The sequence below is a fragment of the Bacillus rossius genome, chromosome 8 (assembly GCF_032445375.1).
Source record: "Bacillus rossius redtenbacheri isolate Brsri chromosome 8, Brsri_v3, whole genome shotgun sequence".
Taxonomy (NCBI): domain Eukaryota; kingdom Metazoa; phylum Arthropoda; class Insecta; order Phasmatodea; family Bacillidae; genus Bacillus; species Bacillus rossius.
In genome coordinates, this window is record NC_086336.1 from 20,648,129 (window position 1) to 20,667,314 (window position 19,186).

The following is a 19,186-nucleotide window of genomic DNA, read 5'->3' on the forward strand; positions in this document are numbered from 1 at the left end:
GCAACCATTCCTTGGTGATTTCACACGGAATGACTCATCAGCAATGTTTACTTATTTGTGTGCGGTTTTTATGGTATTGTGTGCTACAGCCAACTTACCGTACTGTTGCTCAGGGTTAGTCCAGAGTTGATAAGAGTTAATCCAGTCACAACCTAGTAGACAGTCCACTGATCAATCAGTTTTATGAGCTACATTTTGTAATCATCTGATGTAAAATATCTTTGTTTTGATAGTAAATAATTAGTGTTTTTTTTATTTAAAACAAGTGGCATTCACCTAAATTATATAGTCATCTGTGTTTTTAGGAATGGCTAAACTCTGTGATTTCTTTATCAATATTTTATAACCCTCTCCACTTTTGGAAAATTGTGTTCTTCTGTACAAAGTTGTACATCATCTGTAAGGAACTTTCACTTATATGACCCTAAGTTTTGAAGGACTTTTGAATTATTTATTTATCTGAGCCTACTTAAAGATTTTTTATTAAATTATAATTTTATGGCTTTTCAGTGGTAAGGCCCAGTACAGCTGTAATTCATGGAGCACGAATTGGGAAAATGTCAACTTGTCCACACAGAAAACATATGTGTAGTCTCCATTCATTTCCTCTTTTTATGTTCTCTACTTGAACTTTAGGATATTAATATTTAAATTTCTCTTTCCTTTTCAAAATATTAAAAATAATTATTACTGAACTCTGAAAGTAAAAAGAAAATATTTGAATGGACTTCATGTTTATTTTATAGCAGAATATTTTTGAAGGTGAATATTATATATGTTATATTGAAAAGGTAAAATGCTTTGAATTGGAATTAATACAATTTTTGACTGGAACTTGGCAAATATTTTATTTGAAATAAGTTATTGAGATGTAGAGGTAAGAAACTTCACTTCATAGTAAATGTGGTTTAAATTTTTTTCAGTTATATTTAGAGACCGGAAAAATTCGCGAATTCATTTCGCGATAGGCTAAAATACAAATAGTTATATCTCAGTGCTGCCTCTGCCATTGGCTCAAAACTCACCTGGATGACTCTGGGCCAATGAGAAACGCCCGACCAAAGCTTTATCGAATCACAGGCTGCTACGTTGGGACGTCTCACAAGATAGCAGCCAATGAGTGGGTGACATTTGGCCGAGTGTACGTAGAACTATGGAGTTCATTCTGCAGGTCATTGAACCCGCGAATTTTTCCGGTCCCTAGTTATATTGTAGGACTTATGCTTCTTAAGTTGATGAATATTTTATATTATTCTCATATTGCATGTTACATTAAAAAACTAAAATTGTGATAGTTATTTTATTGTTCATTAAGATTGTCCCAGGTGCTTCAGAAATAACTACTATATGTATTTTAGTTGTTTGCAGTGCATGGTTAAAAGCTTGTCTAGGCGATTCTTCTAAAATTAATCATGGAAAAGTTTACAAATGTTTATCTTCTAAGAGAATGTGGTTTTGCCTGTGTGTAGTTTAATAGTTGATTGACAATGTTGCTTTGTTCGAGTTAAAAAAATTAATTGCCATTGGTATATATGTATGCCCTGCTCATAATATGATTTTTGTTTCTTGAACTGTAGCAACTGCATTGAGTAGAACCCTGTTGGATTTTTCCAATGGAAAAATGTTCATCTATGCAGAAAAATTTTATAATCAGGAACTTCATCTTCAGGAACTCTTTTTATAATGCGTAAATTATTTGAGATACAGATTTTACATACAAAATATCAAAAATGTGAAACAGAAATATTAATATGATTTATTATGATAGATTTTTTTGAACCTAAGTCCAACAGCTATCATATGAGAAAACTCACAATAAATTAATTTCAGTTTTAAGATATGTATTTATTTATTCTTCTTTGGGGAGCATGGACTTTATGCATGTAGGTATCTACAAATGCTTCCTGCTGTATTGAAGAAAAAAAAAATTATTTGTTGACTACTTGCTTTCATAATCAATAGCACAAATTGTGAGTTTAACAATTTTAAAGCTTATTTTACAATTAAATATGCGGGGATTATCAAAATATATGTTGTACATGGAAACTTACATGATCTTCTTTATGAAGAAATAGCTGGGATTTATAAATAATTGTATTATAAGCAGTAAAACATTATATGTAGGGACCTTATAACAGGTTTCTTCTTTGTTGAAGTTTATACAAAACTTAACATTTAGGCAGCATTATTATGTTGCCTGTGCAAGTGAATGCCTTGATTCTGATGTGCAAATGGAACTTTCAAGTGTATGCTGTTTGATGTTTGGAAGATGTTTATTCCTTCTTTGACCAGCTGATGTTAATCTCTTGTTCATAATTATTTTTTTGGCTGCTAACTCGCGTTCCCTCCCAGGATGGTGGTGGGGTGGCGTACTTGGTTCCCGGGAATACTAACCCCTCTCCCATGGAAGGTGACGGTCACCCCAGCCTTTCTCACGCCACCAGGGTGTCACCGGCCACTGTGAGTCTTACACTAACTGCTTGCTTGTCCTTTGCTTTGCTTCACTTTGCTTTGCTTGTTTGCTCATCTTGCTTTTGTTGTCATGCTTGTGTTTTGTGCTATTTAAATTTATGGCTTTTTGTGTGCCATTTAAACATTTATTGAAGCTAAGTGAGTTTTTACAGAAATAGGGGCTGGGGTCTTATTTTAAAACTACTCACAAAAACTTGTCAGCTTGGTATTGAGCACCAGGAAAAGCCCACATAAACTTAACTCTAAAATAAGCAATATAGTGTATTTATGTGACCACCCATAATACAGCATTAATTTGTATTCTTATAACTTATATTGTACATTCTATTTTACATTTGCAAGTTTGATGGTAAAGCAAGGTTAAGTATTATTTCTTGTATTGGTACTCTAGTCTATGCTTAGTAATATGTTCCTTCTTGAATGCAATGTTAACCTAAATTGTATGGTAGACACATTGTGCTAATCATAATTTAACGTTGTATGGTTTTTTGAAGATTAAAGGAGCAGGGAAGGACCCATGAAAAGTTTCAAAATAAAGGAGATTCAAAACTGCAAAAAAATTTATATACCTAGCCATGTAGCTTCAAAGAAGCTAAAAAAGCGAGCTTAAGAAATGAAAAATTTATAGGTAATAATTCCCTAGAACATTATAGAAAGAAACAGCATCAAGTATATGTTTAACTAGAAGAAAATTACAACATACAATAATATTTAATTTGCAGCTAACACTTAAACATGAGATTATAGTAACAAGAGAATATACGACAGTACACTTGATGTCCAGTAAAAATTACACTTGGCAGAGGCTCATGCAAGTGCAAACTACCGCAGATTAAAGTAATGAAAAACTATAAGTCAAGAATGAATGTGATTCATTCTTAAAGGGATAGACAAACAAGAACATTATCCCTTTAAAAAAACATGAGAAACCCTAATGATATAGCAAAGTATCTCGCAAGGAAATGTGCAAAGGTAAAATATTACCAGCTCACAAAATCTACACATTAAAAAAAAATCTACACATTATACAATCAGTTAATCCGGACTCAAAATTTTGATGGTGGCATGCAAAAAGCAATTCAAACCAGAGGTTAAAAGTTATTTCAAATGAAGCCACCACGTACCAGATGAAAACATCAAACTATAAAGTATGTTTTGCGTCTTGCCTTGACAATTTAGCTAAGGATGCATCATACTTCTTATGCATAAATGCTTGAAAATTTAGTTTTATTTTTATATTTAGGTAGGTCTACTGTAGACATGATTATTGTTATTACCTACATTTAATGTTTATTTTTAAAATATAATTAACTTTCATGTTTCTTATTTAAAATTACTAATTTTTGTTGTAAAGAGTCTTAAAATCTATTTGCATTTATAAAAATATAGAATGAACATAATTATCTATACACTTTCAGAAAATCATAAAAACAAAACATTTACATGAAACTTCTTTCAATCACTATTAAATTTCTGGAGTTTTTTATTTTTTTATTATTTACAAATTTTACAGATTTGTTTATTGCAGGTTGGCATTGCTAGGAGCTGCTAGCACATTTAATGGTGCCTACCTTATAGCAAAAATATTGGTTTGTGCTTCAGTTAACAAAGAAAAAGAGTCATAACTGTTGTGCAACGTGAGTTCCGTGCACAATTTGACGCTAAGGCATCCACCCAGGCATCCATTTTAGCTTGTTACAATAATAGAGGGTGCATTTGCAAAGGTAAGATTAGTGGTCAACCCTCTGTGCCTGAAGAAGATGTGGACCATGTTAGAGAATCATTTTTGGTAGATTTCCTAAACAACACCTGGTGCGGACATTTACTTATGAAACCGTATATACTCCAGTTCATCCAGGCACTAAAACAGAATGATTACTATGTATAGACTTAAATGAATAGGCACAACACCATTTTTCAAGGAACAGAAAATCGTGTCACCTTTAACCATGAGAGAGATTCCGTGAAAGTGAATGTGTTCCATGCCATGTCAAGGGAAGAAGATTTGAAAGCCCTTCTTTTTCATCGAAAAAACTGTCATAGGTCATTCTTACCTCGACATGCCGGCTTCTGCGTCAGTTGGGAGAAGAATCAAACTTCATCTTCCAACAAGTTGGTGGCCTCACTTCCATTTGGCTGTACAGGAACACGTGAACACACACATTTTCCTGGGAGATGGCTCAGTCTTGCAGGTGTCAACGATGTGGTGTGGTGCAATTGCCACCGTGATCATTAGGCAACCCAATGCGATTTCTCTCTGTGGGGTTATGTTAAAGACAGTTGTGCCACGTCTGCCATAATCTTTGCTGTACCTGAGTGAATTGAGAGGCAGTTGCGTGGCAGTGTAGTCCATCACTGCAGACACACTGCTCAAAGTGTGGGACGAGTTTCAGTACTGCTTCAATGTTTGCTGCACAACTCAGGGAGCACATTTACTGTAACCATTAAAAAGCTTCATATATGTTCCATTAAGTGATAGCTGGTTCAAGTGATTTGGCTGTACCAAATAATTTCTTATGATTTGTTTGACAAGTGTTCTGTACAACCAATAATAGAGGAATTTTAAATTTTGGAAAATGTAATGTGCTAGAAATTGAACTAGTAATTTAATGGCTTGTGTATGACACATGATTTGCCACTCTTCCATAAGGATCTATCTATCTGGGGTTCTATCTTGCCAATTGCATTTTAATGCAAGTGTATGTTTTATGCTGTTGTTTTGTTAACCTTCTATTTTTAAATGTAATTTTGTCTTGAATGCTGAAAATGTTGTTTTGCACGATGAAATTTTGTCGTGATTCTGAATGACTGCTTTGATTATTCATTGTGTTCAGTGTACTTTCCTATCTGTGCAGGTCCAATGGCTGCTGGAGAATTACGAGACTGCTGAAGGCGTCAGCCTCCCGCGTTCTCTGCTGTACAACCACTACCTACGCCACTGCAGTGAGCATAAGCTCGATCCGGTCAACGCTGCTTCTTTTGGGAAACTAATACGCTCTGTGTTCCTTGGCCTTCGAACAAGAAGACTCGGAACAAGGTATCACACACCTTGGGTAATTCTGGACTTCTGAATGTAAATTTGGTGCAATTTACTACCTATGTTATGGTGGTTTTTTTGAATGGTTTTTAATGAGTACCAGTATAGGAAATACAAATTTTATCTTATGTATTAAAATAAATAACCTAAAATTTTAAGCTGTTATGAAACAAATACCACTGTAAATAGAACAAGCCATCTGTTTTTCGTAATGTGGAATACTATATCTTTCCATAACTCGATGTGTAAATGGTTGGTTCTTTGAATTTAAATCTTACTTTACAATATTATAATGCCAATAAAATATTTGTATTTTCTGTGATGGCATTATTCCTATCACTGTTTCTTACTAAACAAAAAAGGATTGTAGTTTTATTTTGCCAGAAAACTTCACTTAGGGTGTCAATGTGAGATTGTTATTCCTGTTAAAATCCACAAAAAAATTTGATAATCCTATATTTTTTTTTTCAAGATAAAAGTTTATTAAAATGTGTGTTTTTTGTTCCCAATTTCAAATATAAAAACTTAAGTCCAAGTTTGTGATTGTACTTTGGATTCAAAACGGGGTCTATACTGTATGTATGTATTCATCAAATAAGTTTTGTTGGCCTGTACAAATATTCAAATTTTTGAATACAAATAATAAACTATTTTTATTCAATTCAACCTCGATACTAACACTTCGGAATAATAACTATTTGTTTCCTACGAATAACAGACATACCTTACCTCGTGAGAATGTCTTATACCAACGTTCACTGTTGAGGTTAAGTAATTTCTGCAATATAATTATCCTTTTTGGATGTTATAATGGGACACTATAATCAGAAACATGAACAATAAGTGGTGTTTTAAACATGCAATGAGTACTCAGTTATTTTTTCACTACTGTCTCGCTAAACAGTAATGGAAAAATCGCGAGGACGATTCAAAACACGACACATTACGAGTACGACATTAGTGATATCAAACTTGAAAACAAAATAATATTGGAATACATTTCGTTAAACGCACCAGAAGCAGGGGAAAAAATAAAATTAAGTCTCCTACTATGGATTACAACACCACAAAACATGAACAGTCCATGGACAGTGTACATCTATGACAAAGCAAACTTTGCAACTCAAAAAATCTACAAAAAAAGTTAATTTTTAGATTTAAGATTTAAGATTAAAGATTAAATAAAAAAAAAAATTTTTATAGTATTGCTGAACTAAAATACAATTTACCTGGTGGCTGTTAAAAATGAAAACTTGTGAATAACCAGAGTTAAAATAGGTCAATAGTAGCCCATTCTATCACAAATTGGAAATACAGCATTTAAAAAAAATAAAAATTAATTTTTTTCGTAAAATAGATTGCAATGGATTTCACGGTATTGAGCGGTTCGCAAAAATTCTCTGGATCAATATGCAGAGTAGCAGGTTGTAAAAAATAAGGCGAATAGGAACTAAAATGAATGGTTGGTTGCTTAGGTTAAGTAAGGTTAGCTGTATAATTAAAAAAATTAATTATTTCATAAATTAAATATTTTAATAAACATTTTTTTATAAATAATTGTAGCTGACTTAACCAAACTTTCACTTCATTATTATCTGTCTAATTTTCCAGATGTTATTACATGATGTGAAAAAAATATTTTAGTGATATTCTATTTATAATTCTTACTATTAATTTTGATAGGGATGTGCGGGTACCCGATATTTTCGGGTACGGTTCGAATCCACAATTACCCAAACCAGGAATCGTTGTACTTACATGGATTCAAACAGTATACGGATATTTACAAATGTTATGAATTTATTTAATACAGCTCAAAAATACTAGCAATGAAAAATCAAATTAGGCTACTATTACGTAAGTATTTATTATATGATGTATCAAAGAAAATTAATTTCCCTGTAATTATTTATGCAATAAATAATTTCCTTATTATTGTTGAGCACGTAGGTATATTTCAGTTTGTTTCACATGGTATATTTTGTCATATAACCATTTATTTTAATATAAAACTTGTACCCTTTTGAAAATAATTTTTTTTTTGCCAAAACTTGAAATATTTCCTGCAACTGCGATTGATATGCTCGTCTATGAGATTTCCTTGCGGCGCCGCATTCGTTCAAATTCAACGTAACCTCCATACTGGTCTTTGTATGTATTTGAGTCTTGAATTGTAGTTTACAATATTTCATGGTGAAACAGTTTTTAGGTATCGGTTTAGAAAAAAAATGAGTTCCGACAGTCATGATGGTGCATGTGCGTTGCCAGTGACGTCAAAACGAAAACATCATAGTTGGCGTAGCTTTGTTTGGAATTTTTTCGCTAAAATTTCAGATTTTAAGTCAAAGTGTAAAACGTGTGGACGTGAGCTTAAATGCACCTCTGATAGTACTTCAAGCATGAAGAAACATTGAATGCTGCACAAGAAAGAGTATTCTGAAAGTTCTGAAAACCAATTGATTTATATAGGCCAAGTAGGGAATATTTGAAACTTGCTTCAATTCATGTTTTGAATTTCATCATTTAGAGGGTTTGTTATTATTTAAGTTAATAGGTATAATTATAAACATTTCAATTTCAGTGTAAGAAATAATTGCCAGTAGTTACAGTTAGAAAAAAGAGAATACACATTATTTTTAATTATTCTATACTTAATATTCGGAATCCGATTCATATCTCAAATATTGCCAGTTCGAACCGAACTGAAAATCAAGGATTCGCACATCCCTAAATTTTGATATTCGTATTTGTGAATAATTTGATATTCGTATTCAATTCAAAATTTAATTTGAACTGAATAACCGGGATTCGCACAGGCCAGGCCTAATGTTTTGATATTAATTTATTTTCTTTTTTTCCATAGGGGCAATTCCAAGTACCACTACTACGGTATCAGGGTGAAGCCAGGATCAAGTCTAACACAGTTTGTAGAGGAGTGTGCTTCATCCGGGAGGCAGCAGAACTCCCAGAAGCGTTTCAAGTTCCTTTCAAACTCTAGTCAAAAGTCGGAGAGCCAATACGAACAAGGATCGAACAACTCTACGTCCAGCCACCCCAACTCTGTGTCTCCTCAGCATCTGCAGCACCACCAGTACCTGGGAGATGGCTCGGGGGCGATACCGGACTTCCCGGAGATAGACTTCAGTCCGGGGTTGAGTCTGCCGGAGGACTGCACCCTGGAGGATGTGGATACGTTGCGTAGTATATATAGGGAGCACTGTGAGGTGAGAATATACTGCTTCTGTTTTATTATAGCTAATACAGGGCTACCACTGGTTTATAACTCAAATCCTGGTCTCAGACTTAAAAATAATCCTGGAAAATCCTGAAAACTTAAAGTAGAAACCAGTAAAAATCCTACAAACTTAAACTGAAATCCTGTAAAATCCCTGCAATCTAAATAAAATAACAATACAACATAATTTTAACCAGGAATTTTTTGTAAAAATGTATTCGCCTGTGTTACTTAAGGTCTGGTAAACTAAAAATAGCCCAATTAAAAAAGACATATTTTTAAAGCATACTGTTAAAACAATACAAAAATCCATAAAGTTATTTATAACCAAAAAATTGTTTATGTTTTCGTTGCTGAGTAATACACGGCGGTTGTGGACTGCTATACTTAGTTGAAATAAATGCTGTCTTTCACATACAAACTCTATCACTTTTTGAGATTTCTTGCTTTCTTTCTCTTTCCTAGCAGAAACTTACATCAAAGGATTTAGCATTGGTGACTGCAGAGATGACAGATGTGCTGATTTGATGAGTTTCAATTGCCTGAATGCTCTCTCTACACTCGCATTAGTGTGAGGGAGAATCAACTTTTCTCGTGCCAACTTGCAGTGTGTTGGAAAATGTGGTTTGCCATTTCTCTCACACTTGAAAACTTTGTGCCAAAATAATACATCACAGCATTCAGAGAATCATGATCATCATTAGACATGACATTTGGGAAAGCTTTGGCTAGATTTGCGATCTTCACCCATTCTCCACACTTTTTCTTGGCTGGGTTGAAAAGTCTTAAGTTTTTGAAATATTTCACTTGTTTAAAGGAGGATATTTTGTTCTCTGCTAGGAATGTATGAGCTGAATGACCAATGAATGGAGAAGCATCAGGTTTTGTTCAAAATTGATTGAGGTCAGATTACTTTTCTGTACAACACCAAACGGAACGAAACTGACATTTGTTAGGGCATGACCTAACCACATGAATGTCACTACACAAGAGACAACTTTGTGACTATGGAGAACTTACTAATGTGTGTACAGACTGACCTCGAGACTGCCTCCAGCTGTTTTGGTACCCTTGAGCCGTCCGTTTGGGAACCTGATTTCCTGAACTCCTAGAACGGGAAGCTATCACAGCCTCATGAGCACAACAATGTTTTTCAAGAAATGAAGTGAAACTACTAAGAGTGGGAAACTCGTCTGTTAATGTCATTTCCCATTGTGTTTGTAAGGCAGTATCCAAACGTTTGCATAGAATGGGAAGCAGCATCAGATCCCACTGGTCTACAGGGACAGACAAGGCCTTAAGAGCAGACACATTCTCTGTAACAGTGTTCAACAGTTGGCGCAATGCCTTGGGAGAGTCAGCTGATGCAGAGGGTGCTTGAAGTAAAGCCTCCACATGCACAGACACAATGAGCCTCTTGTTCTCGTACCTACCAATATGTAGTTTCCAAGCCACATCAAAGTTTAGATCAGACATGGGCAAGGCCTGAATCATGCTGAGGGGTTCACCACTGAGAGCAGTCTTCAGATAGCCAGTTTCTCAACACATGATAGGTCACTATTGTTAGCAACGAGAGTGCAAAATAGGTTGGAGAAGTTAGGCCAATGTTTAATGCTACCCTCAAAACTTGGAAGTGTAATTTTTGGTATAGCCACCCTAGAATTGCTCACCTTGGACCTTGACGATGTTGAGCTCTCCATCGAACACCCCTCCAGGGCACTTACCGTCGCCATGACTTCAAAATATTTCTCTTCGGAATCGTCCATACGTGCCGTCAGTTCTGAGAGATCGATATCAGAATTTTGTGTTGCCCCAAGAACCACAAAATCCGCCTCAAACTTATCACGGACTTGGGGTGGATCACGAACTATGGCCCGAAACAATCCTTGCTTAGAAACATTGTCAACAACACTTTGAGACAGGTCGACGGCACGTTTGAGCCGAGCCTCTGCTAGGCGGATACGCACGAGTGCCGAGCCTATATCTGCCATGGTCACACACAGAAGCAAAGGACAAAATAACAAAAAAGGCGCGACAACAAAGAAATAAACAAAGCGAAGACCAATATAACCAAGGTTAGACACAGCAAATCAAAATTTATATCCAGCAAAAACACCTAACGCAACGAACAACATGAGCAGACGCCGATAAATAATACATCATAACCCCAACACGAAATATATTCCACGGAAACAAAGAAAATATAACAGTTTCTTAGATCACTAAATCTTTGCGAATTTCTTCTTAAACACGTTGCCGAAGAGATCTTTACCATGAAAAATACTCTAAATAACGAAAGTATAGCGCACGAAATAACATGAACGAAGTGTGATTGTTTACCACGTGCACACGAAACACACGTTTCAAACAGCACCAGAAAAAACCAGAACTATCCAGCCCGGAGGACCAAATGTTTTGTCTAGAGACGTACGAGACTGTAAAATCCATATAAAACGAAACAATTAATAACTATTCACTCGCGAACAACTCGATTGGCAGCAAGCGTGCACGATAGCACAACTTACCGCCATGATGGTTCAACAACAACTGTTGCTTCGTTGCCGGAAGCTGCAGGGCTACCCACCTTGGCAGGCAGCCAACTTGAAAAACTTGGCGCTGCTAGCAAGCAGCGCGGAAAGTTCAAAATTCAAATGTTTCAAACACTATACACTAAATTACACACAATATTTACAAGTCCAAACAGTACAATAACTACAGTACAAACCCAATAGTTATTTTAAGATAATTATCATAAAAAGACATAAAGATTCTTTGTAGATACCATAATTACTACAGAAGCATGATAGCTACCACATTTGCACAGTAGTTACTGTAACAACCGAGATGTATATTTACTGTGATGGTAATGTATTATTTATTTATGACATATTAAATTAAAGAACATAATTGAAAAAAAAAAAGATGTTAAATTTTGATATGTACGGTTGGCACATGTTGCTAAGAAATAATGTGATCTGAAAGAATGCAGTACTAGTAAAACCTTTTTGTTACGACCCCATTTATTGCGACCACTTATCTATTACAACCCGATTTCGAGGAACCGTGAAAAAATTGCCGAAAATCCGAAGAAAATCGGACAGAAAATAAGTTTTCTTGTGGTGAGTAGCGTGTTACTGCGTTTCTCTTGCCGAGTGCTGTACTGCTGTAGGCAGCGCATATCTAAAAATAGATACCACTTCCTGTCGACCGCTGTCAGCGCTTGACAACCCCCATTCCACGTCCCTTTGCCGGCAGGGTGCAGATAAAAGTTTTTGTGGCAATGTGTTTACGTTTAGCTTTTTGCGAGTGTCTAGTCTGCCCTCCTAAGAAAGAAAGCCTTAACTCCATTTTTTTTTTTTTGTTTTTTTTTTTTTTTTTTTTTTTTCCCCTTCATATTCTGAAGCTTTGGAACAGAATACACCTTTCTACGCTACAAAAACAGTGTCGTAACGAATCTTTGCCAGTTTAAATCGCTAGTGAAAAAAGCCATAAGTCCAAAAGTTAGGGCAAAACTAAGGACAATTTCAAGGAAGAAAGCCTTAAGTACACCAGTCTTTGTACTTAAGGCTTTCTTTCTTACGGTTTTCAATAGTTGACATTGGTGTACACGATGCCTTAGGTGCTTCTAAGTAAATTGAAAGTGAATCTCTTGTCATTTACACTTTAAATAGAGATTCACCACATCATATTTTTTTGGAAAACATGTAATTGTTACTTGTAGAGACTCTTTTAGCCTCTGTGCTGCCATCTCTGTTCGGGAGTAATTTTTATAATATTTCTCCAGGACAGAGATGGCAGCACTGTGTGGAACACAAAATCTGCAGGCAATATGTGCCACTGAGTTGGTACACATGAGTCTATGGAATGGCTATGTTGATTGTTACTTTCGTTGTCAACATTAAGTACTGTTTATTGTCATATTTGTGGTTTATTTATCCATCAGATATACCCAAAGTGCAACAATGTAAGTCAAAATAATTTATTTAACTTAATTTATGTCCGGCATTTAATAACCATAATTCAGACCATAGCAAAAATAATTTGGTACTAGACTGTGAACAATGTACATAATGGAAACACCACATTGACCAAAGTATCGCAGCCAGAACTTTGTACAGAAAACATGGAGATGAAGAACCATGTGGGAACAAAGTTTATTTTACAGCTGATTTACAAAAAGTCGTTATGTTACCAAGAATGGAAGGTATCAAGTCTGCAATATTTACAAAGCGCATCATTGCATTCAATGAGAGTTTTGTTCCTGTTGGTGGCAAACAAAAATCTTTCAAACCTCTAGCTGTCATATGGCATGAAGGCATACCTAGAAGAAAGAAAGAGGACATAGTTATTGCATTCAATGTTTTTTTCCTACACTGCAGAGACATACACCACATAGTTTTATGGCTGGACAACTGCTCCGGACAGAATAAGAATTGGTGCTTACTTACGTATCTTGTGCATATTGTCAATTCTGAGTATGTATCCTCACACGTAATTGAGTTGTATTTCTTTGAGCCAGGCCATGTGTTTATGGCTGCTGATTCTTTCCACCACCAAGTAGAGCAATCCCTACACCGCCATGGTAAGGTGTATGACTTCAAGGATTTTCAAGACTGTTGCAAAGGCTAACTCTGGAAAAACTGAAGTCAAATATATGAGATACGTAGGGACCCCAGAAAATGGTAAATAAAACTGGCTCATTTCGGTGTAAAAAAATGACAAAAGCGGTGCAAAAAACCTGTGTAAAGATTAGCAAGCGGTGCAAAAAATCTGTGTAAAAATAAGCAATCAGTAGAGACCCCAAAAAATTGTGAAAAAATTATGCCATTGGCGGTCTAAAAAAAACCTCATAGCCTTACTGCTTCCTTATTTGCCTGGCCAATTTTTGGGACATAAGTTTCTCTAAGAGTGTTGGCTGATGATGGCAAATCCCCTGCACCTAAAATGTATACATAACATACAATGTACTTATAAATAGGTAGCATTTATAAGGTTATCGCTGAAAAATATTAATGGGCTAATTTATTCAAAACAATTCTTAGCCAAACATAACCTAACCTTTTCTAGATTAGGTACTGCTGGATTACAGAGTCAAACCATCAATCAATCAGTCAAAAATATATTGTGGTGTGCTCACCATTTCACAATGCAATCCATCCTATTTATGTGTTTGTTAATCTGAGGTACTTGCATATTTATTTGAAGTAAAGGTAAGTTAATCGATAATAATGTAGGCCTACATATGCTTATGAACTTTTATTAGAGGGGGAAAACATTTCTAAATAAATAAGGCTAACCTTCAACATGGGTGTTACACCATTCCCTCATAGCTGGATGATCAGCTTTTTCCAAAGGAATGTTAACTTACAGCATCATATTAACAAAATCAGAAAAAAAATTCTTGTTTTCTGCATTTTCAAGCTTGTTTGCTTTATTCACGCTGTCGCCTATCGAGATTTGTTTAGACACGGTAGAATGCTTGACAAAATAATTGTCTTTTTTGTTTTGTTTTGTGTGTGTAATTTGCCACATGATTTTTGCACGTGTCTTAGCGTGTACAATCAACCCGCCCGTTGCAGAACTTGCACATCATAATTTTGTCCCGCTGATCAAAAATATAAAATCATCCGATATTATCTCTCTTTCGCGATCAAACATTGTCGAAGTTTTCGGCATCTTAGCCACAAATTCAACTGTATCACAAAACTTACAAAATGTGGATGGTAGTTGTAAACACTCATAGAAATGTGCACGCAAAAATGACTGCCATCTTAGCTCGATGCGATTAAATTAGGTTAGAAAAATCGACACCAGTGCGCCTTGCGGCAGAAACGACCATTATTCAACACACAAAAACTGTGGAGTCAATTTGTTATGTTGGTAGTGCGCACATATCGATTGTTGACAATTTTTACATTTTGTTTTCATTTGCGATGGCAATATGTACTGCTTGTAAACAGAGTAATACAAATACAGTAAAACCTCGTATTTACGTTCTCGTTATTTACGTTTTCCCGCAAATAACGTCATTTTATGTAGGTCCGTTTTATTGTACATTAACTTTCGTGTTGCATTTTCCCTGAAATTACACCGCTACGTAACCAAAAAACCCGGAATGTATGTTTCAAAACACGGTAAAAATGTAAATACTCGTCACGTTAGTCATAGATGTGAAAAGTTTGAAGTAGTTCGCCTATTGTCTGTAACCTTTCGTTTTGATGTATCGACAAGTTCTATGGTGCCTCTCCTCTACTAACGTTTTAATCTTTGCTGCCATAGAGAACTTTCGTAGCAGAACCACAAACGGTTTTATTTATGGTGTCATAGAGCACTCTCGTAGCAGAGCATAGTCCGAAGCGCTGAGCTATCGATACTACCGGAAAGCGCTCATACACAGTACGTATATTTAGTAGTGCTGCATTATGTACAGTAGATATCTATGATGGCTTTCATTGTTTACATTAGTCAACGTCCGTTTTGGTTAGCACGTGTTTTTTTATCGTTCACAATATTATTTATGGCAAGATTTTGATTGAAGATGGATAGGTATAAAGTTCCACGAAATACTTTATCTATTGAAGATAAAATTAAAATTATTGAGAAGTTTGACAAGCATGTGGGTACCCGAGTGGTTTTGGCCAAGGAACTGAATATTCCTGTTAGTACTTTAAACACAATAATTAAAAATAGGTGTTCTATTGAAGCAAATGCTGCCCAATGCGGGCCTAGTGCGAAGAAGCGCAAGTACGTGAAAGACTCTACATTTAAAGAACTTGAAAGTTTGTTGTATGAGTGGTTCATTTGTGCTCGCTCTTCAAATCTTCCAATCAATGGCAACGTACTACGCGAGAAAGCAAAAGTCATTGCTTTGAGGCTTGGAATTGATGATTTTTCAGCTTCTAATGGATGGATAGACAGATTTCGCCAGCGCCATAATGTTGTTTATAAGGTTGTGTGTGGTGAAAGCAAGAGTGTGGACGAGGAAACTGCTGATGTTTGGAAAAACACGTCGCTCAAGGAACAGTTGGAGGGGTACTCAGCTAAAGATGTTTTCAATGCTGATGAGACAGGTTTGTTTTACTGTGTATTGCCTAATAAAACATTATGCTTTAAAGGGGAAAAATGCCATGGTGGCAAGCTGAGCAAAAATCGCATTACCATTCTCTTACTTACAAATGCTGATGGTTCTGAAAAATTTCCGTTGTTTGTAATCGGCAAATCAAAAAAACCACGTTGTTTTAAAAACATTAAAACTTTGCCAACTTTGTATGAAGCAAACAATAAATCCTGGATGACAGGGTCTCTTTTTCAGCAACAGATCCAAGCTTTTGACAGAAAAACGGCGCTGCGTAACCGAAATGTCTTGCTATTCATTGATCAGTGCCCTGCCCACAAAATAAACATAGAGCTGAGGAATGTGAAGATTGTGTATTTCCCTGCGAATTGCACAAGCACACTCCAGCCCCTAGATCTGGGCATCATCAACTCTTTCAAGTGCTATTACCGCAAATGCATTGTATCCAGAGCAGTTGCCATGCTGGACAATGGCAAGGACCCAACACAAATGAAAATAAATCTACTAACTGCACTACATTTCGCAGCAAGAGCATGGAAGGAAGTTACACCAGAAACTATAACCAACTGTTTCCAGAAAGCTGGTTTCTTTGTTGACAGTGGACAGAGTGCTGGATCCAGTGAAAACTTGCCTGGAGCAGATAAAGTGAAAGAAGAATATCTGCAACTTTCACAAAATGGAGACTTCACTGACTATGTACAACTGGATGATAATGTTGTAACTTGTGAAGTCCAGACTGTGGAGGACATTGTTGATAGTCATCTGGCAGAAAAACAAGAAAGTAGTGAAGATGATGATTCGGAAGTGGAAACTCCCATACCGACGACGATCGATGCACTTCAAGCCCTACAGACTCTAAGGAATTATATTCTCAGTGCACCAAACAGTGAAAATGCAGTTGATGCACTTCATTCCTCGGAAAAAGAAATTCAGACCATACAAACTGAACAAAAGAAAAGTCAAACAAAAATTTCAGATTTCTTTAAAAAGTTTTGAATTTATACTAGTATGTACCTATAAAACTGTACTAGAGAAAATTTAATGTAGGCTTTATGTTGCATTGTTTTTTATATTTAAGAAAATTATATTTTTGCAGTGCCCTAAATGTGTTGTAAACAACTATTGTTTGTCTTGTAGCACCAGTAAATGCTGATACATTTTTTTAAGCTAAAATTTAGCATTAACTGCCAATAAAAGTGCTTTCCCACAATTTACACTTTCCCGCAATTTACACTTTTTCCTTGGGGTTCCTTGAAAAGTGCAAATAAGGGGTTTTACTGTACGTGGATTTCAGTAACGTGTCAAAACGAAGATAATATCACGGCACTAGTCTTTCAGTCTATGTTTATTTCACGCCTATGTTTATGATGGCGTAAATAAATAGAACTTACGACATAAGGACATTATTTTGTGCGAAAATTCGTGAACTTCGCGCGAAAATTCGTGAATTTCGCGACTATGTCAAAATAAAAGGAAAGTCGCAAAATTCGTTTAAAGTATCAAATTTTCGCGTTATTTCGTGAATTTCGCGCTTCACCATTTTTCGGGGTCTAGAGATACGACAACTTTTCTGACTTGACATCCTGTGTTTTATTTCTCAAACTTAAGAAGGATGAAAACCGTCCTCTTTTAAGTGACATAGTCTACATCAAGGCAGAAAAAGGAAACAACAATCTACAATATAAGTCATGTTATGATGAATTTTCCCCAACAAGAAACCTTGAATTCATGACCATGAAAGGCCTTTCCACTGCTTTGAAACCTCCAACATTCAAAACATCTGCAAGAGGTGTCTGCCCAGATAAAAAATAAGATATACTGAAAAAACTTGTACCACTTATGCCAGAGAGTCGCAGACAATTTTGGAAAGTCCTGCCTGTAAACAATGTTCCAGATCTGTGTATCTCTGACGATAAGTAGAGACCTGAAAAATTCGCTACCGCGATAACGCGAATAATAACGCGAATTTAAGCATTTTCACATGTAAAACGCGAATTTCTGCACTTTTAATTGAAAACGCCTATTTATCATGCTTTTGGCACATTTTAAAGAAATTTTGTAAAATCCGCCTAACAATTACGTATCAAAATAAAGATGAATCGTAATTAATTATTCATACGTATATTTACAATGATTTTCCGTAAGTTAATTACTTTTCTAGATACTACGGTTATTTTGATTTCTTAGTTTAGTCGCCATCTTTCTTTTCTCAACGGTTGTTCACTTGTACTATAAAAATAAAATTTGTCACGGGCTTGAAATATATTTATACATGATTATATAATTATAAAATTGCAATGTTTAATTTCTTTCGTAAATTGTTCTCATATTCTTATAACATCGATTAAATTTACTTTTATATTTTTAACGGTGCCTTTACGTTTGGGTTGAAAATAAATCGGCTGGCTAAGAATGTTTGAGATTTCATGTTGGTCACTCTGTTTTGTTCGTTATTTTCATACAAACAAGTTTCTTCTGACAAAAACTTTAATACGTAAATTACGTTGTAGTATAATACGAACGACAATATTTATTGTTAAATAATTATTAAAATTAATTTTTAAACTTTCCTATACCCATATTTTAAAGTTATAGTTGAATAACACGAAAGAGACATACAACAAGTATGGAACTTCAATCGTAACCTCAAAAAATGAAATCCTACGAAGCTGTAAACAAGTTTGCCGCGAAAACCAATTATTTTATCAACGAGTAACGTAGCTAGTGCGATTATATGAGGTGTTTGTTTTCGTTGTGGTTTTCTGGATTTTGAGCATTGCTTTAAAATAATTGTACAGCTAGTGTTAAATTAAGTGTAAAGTTACCCATATTTTGTTTGAAATGCCTAAGCCTACCGTAAATGCGTGTATACGGGCGGAAGAATTCAAACGTTAAGGTTTCTACGCTTCTGACCCAAAAACGTTAATGTGCAGACAATGCAGCTGCACAGTTACATATTAAAAAAGAGATAAGAACAGCAGAAGTCAGTGGGGTCGTTACCACAACGCCGAAATACCATAATGCTGAATGTCAAAATTGACCACAACGCAGACAGCTAGAAAACTGTTGTGTACCACAACGCCGAAATAACTGAATGAATTTGTGTGTGTTTCTTAAATGTACCTAACGCCGAAATACCACAATCAAACCTAACCTAACCTAGCGTAATATAACCTAACCTAACCTAGCCTACCCTAGCCTAGCCTAGCCTAACCTAGTCTAACCTAACCTAACGTTTGTAGCAGTCCTGCAATGACATTTTTCAGCATTAGTGTATTTCGGCGTTGTGGTACACAGCAGTTTTCTAGCTGTCGGCGTTGTGGTAAATTTGGCATTTCTGCGTTGTGGTGCGTTCCCTAGTTAGTTT

At 35.5% G+C, this 19,186-nt stretch overlaps 1 protein-coding gene across 6 annotated transcripts in view; it reads left to right on the forward strand.

Moving 5' to 3' along the window:
* Positions 1–19,186, forward strand: part of LOC134535570 (DNA-binding protein RFX2-like) — a 290,887-nt gene that overhangs the window by 188,096 nt on the left and 83,605 nt on the right. For 5 of the 6 annotated variants that reach the window (XM_063374761.1, XM_063374759.1, XM_063374758.1 and 2 more), the window contains 3 exons: positions 2,353–2,460; positions 5,328–5,509; positions 8,373–8,733. In XM_063374761.1, the coding sequence (XP_063230831.1) occupies positions 2,353–2,460; positions 5,328–5,509; positions 8,373–8,733 (651 nt within the window). The remainder of the gene's footprint in view (positions 1–2,352; positions 2,461–5,327; positions 5,510–8,372; positions 8,734–19,186) is intronic. The other variant, XM_063374763.1, reaches the window with a different exon arrangement.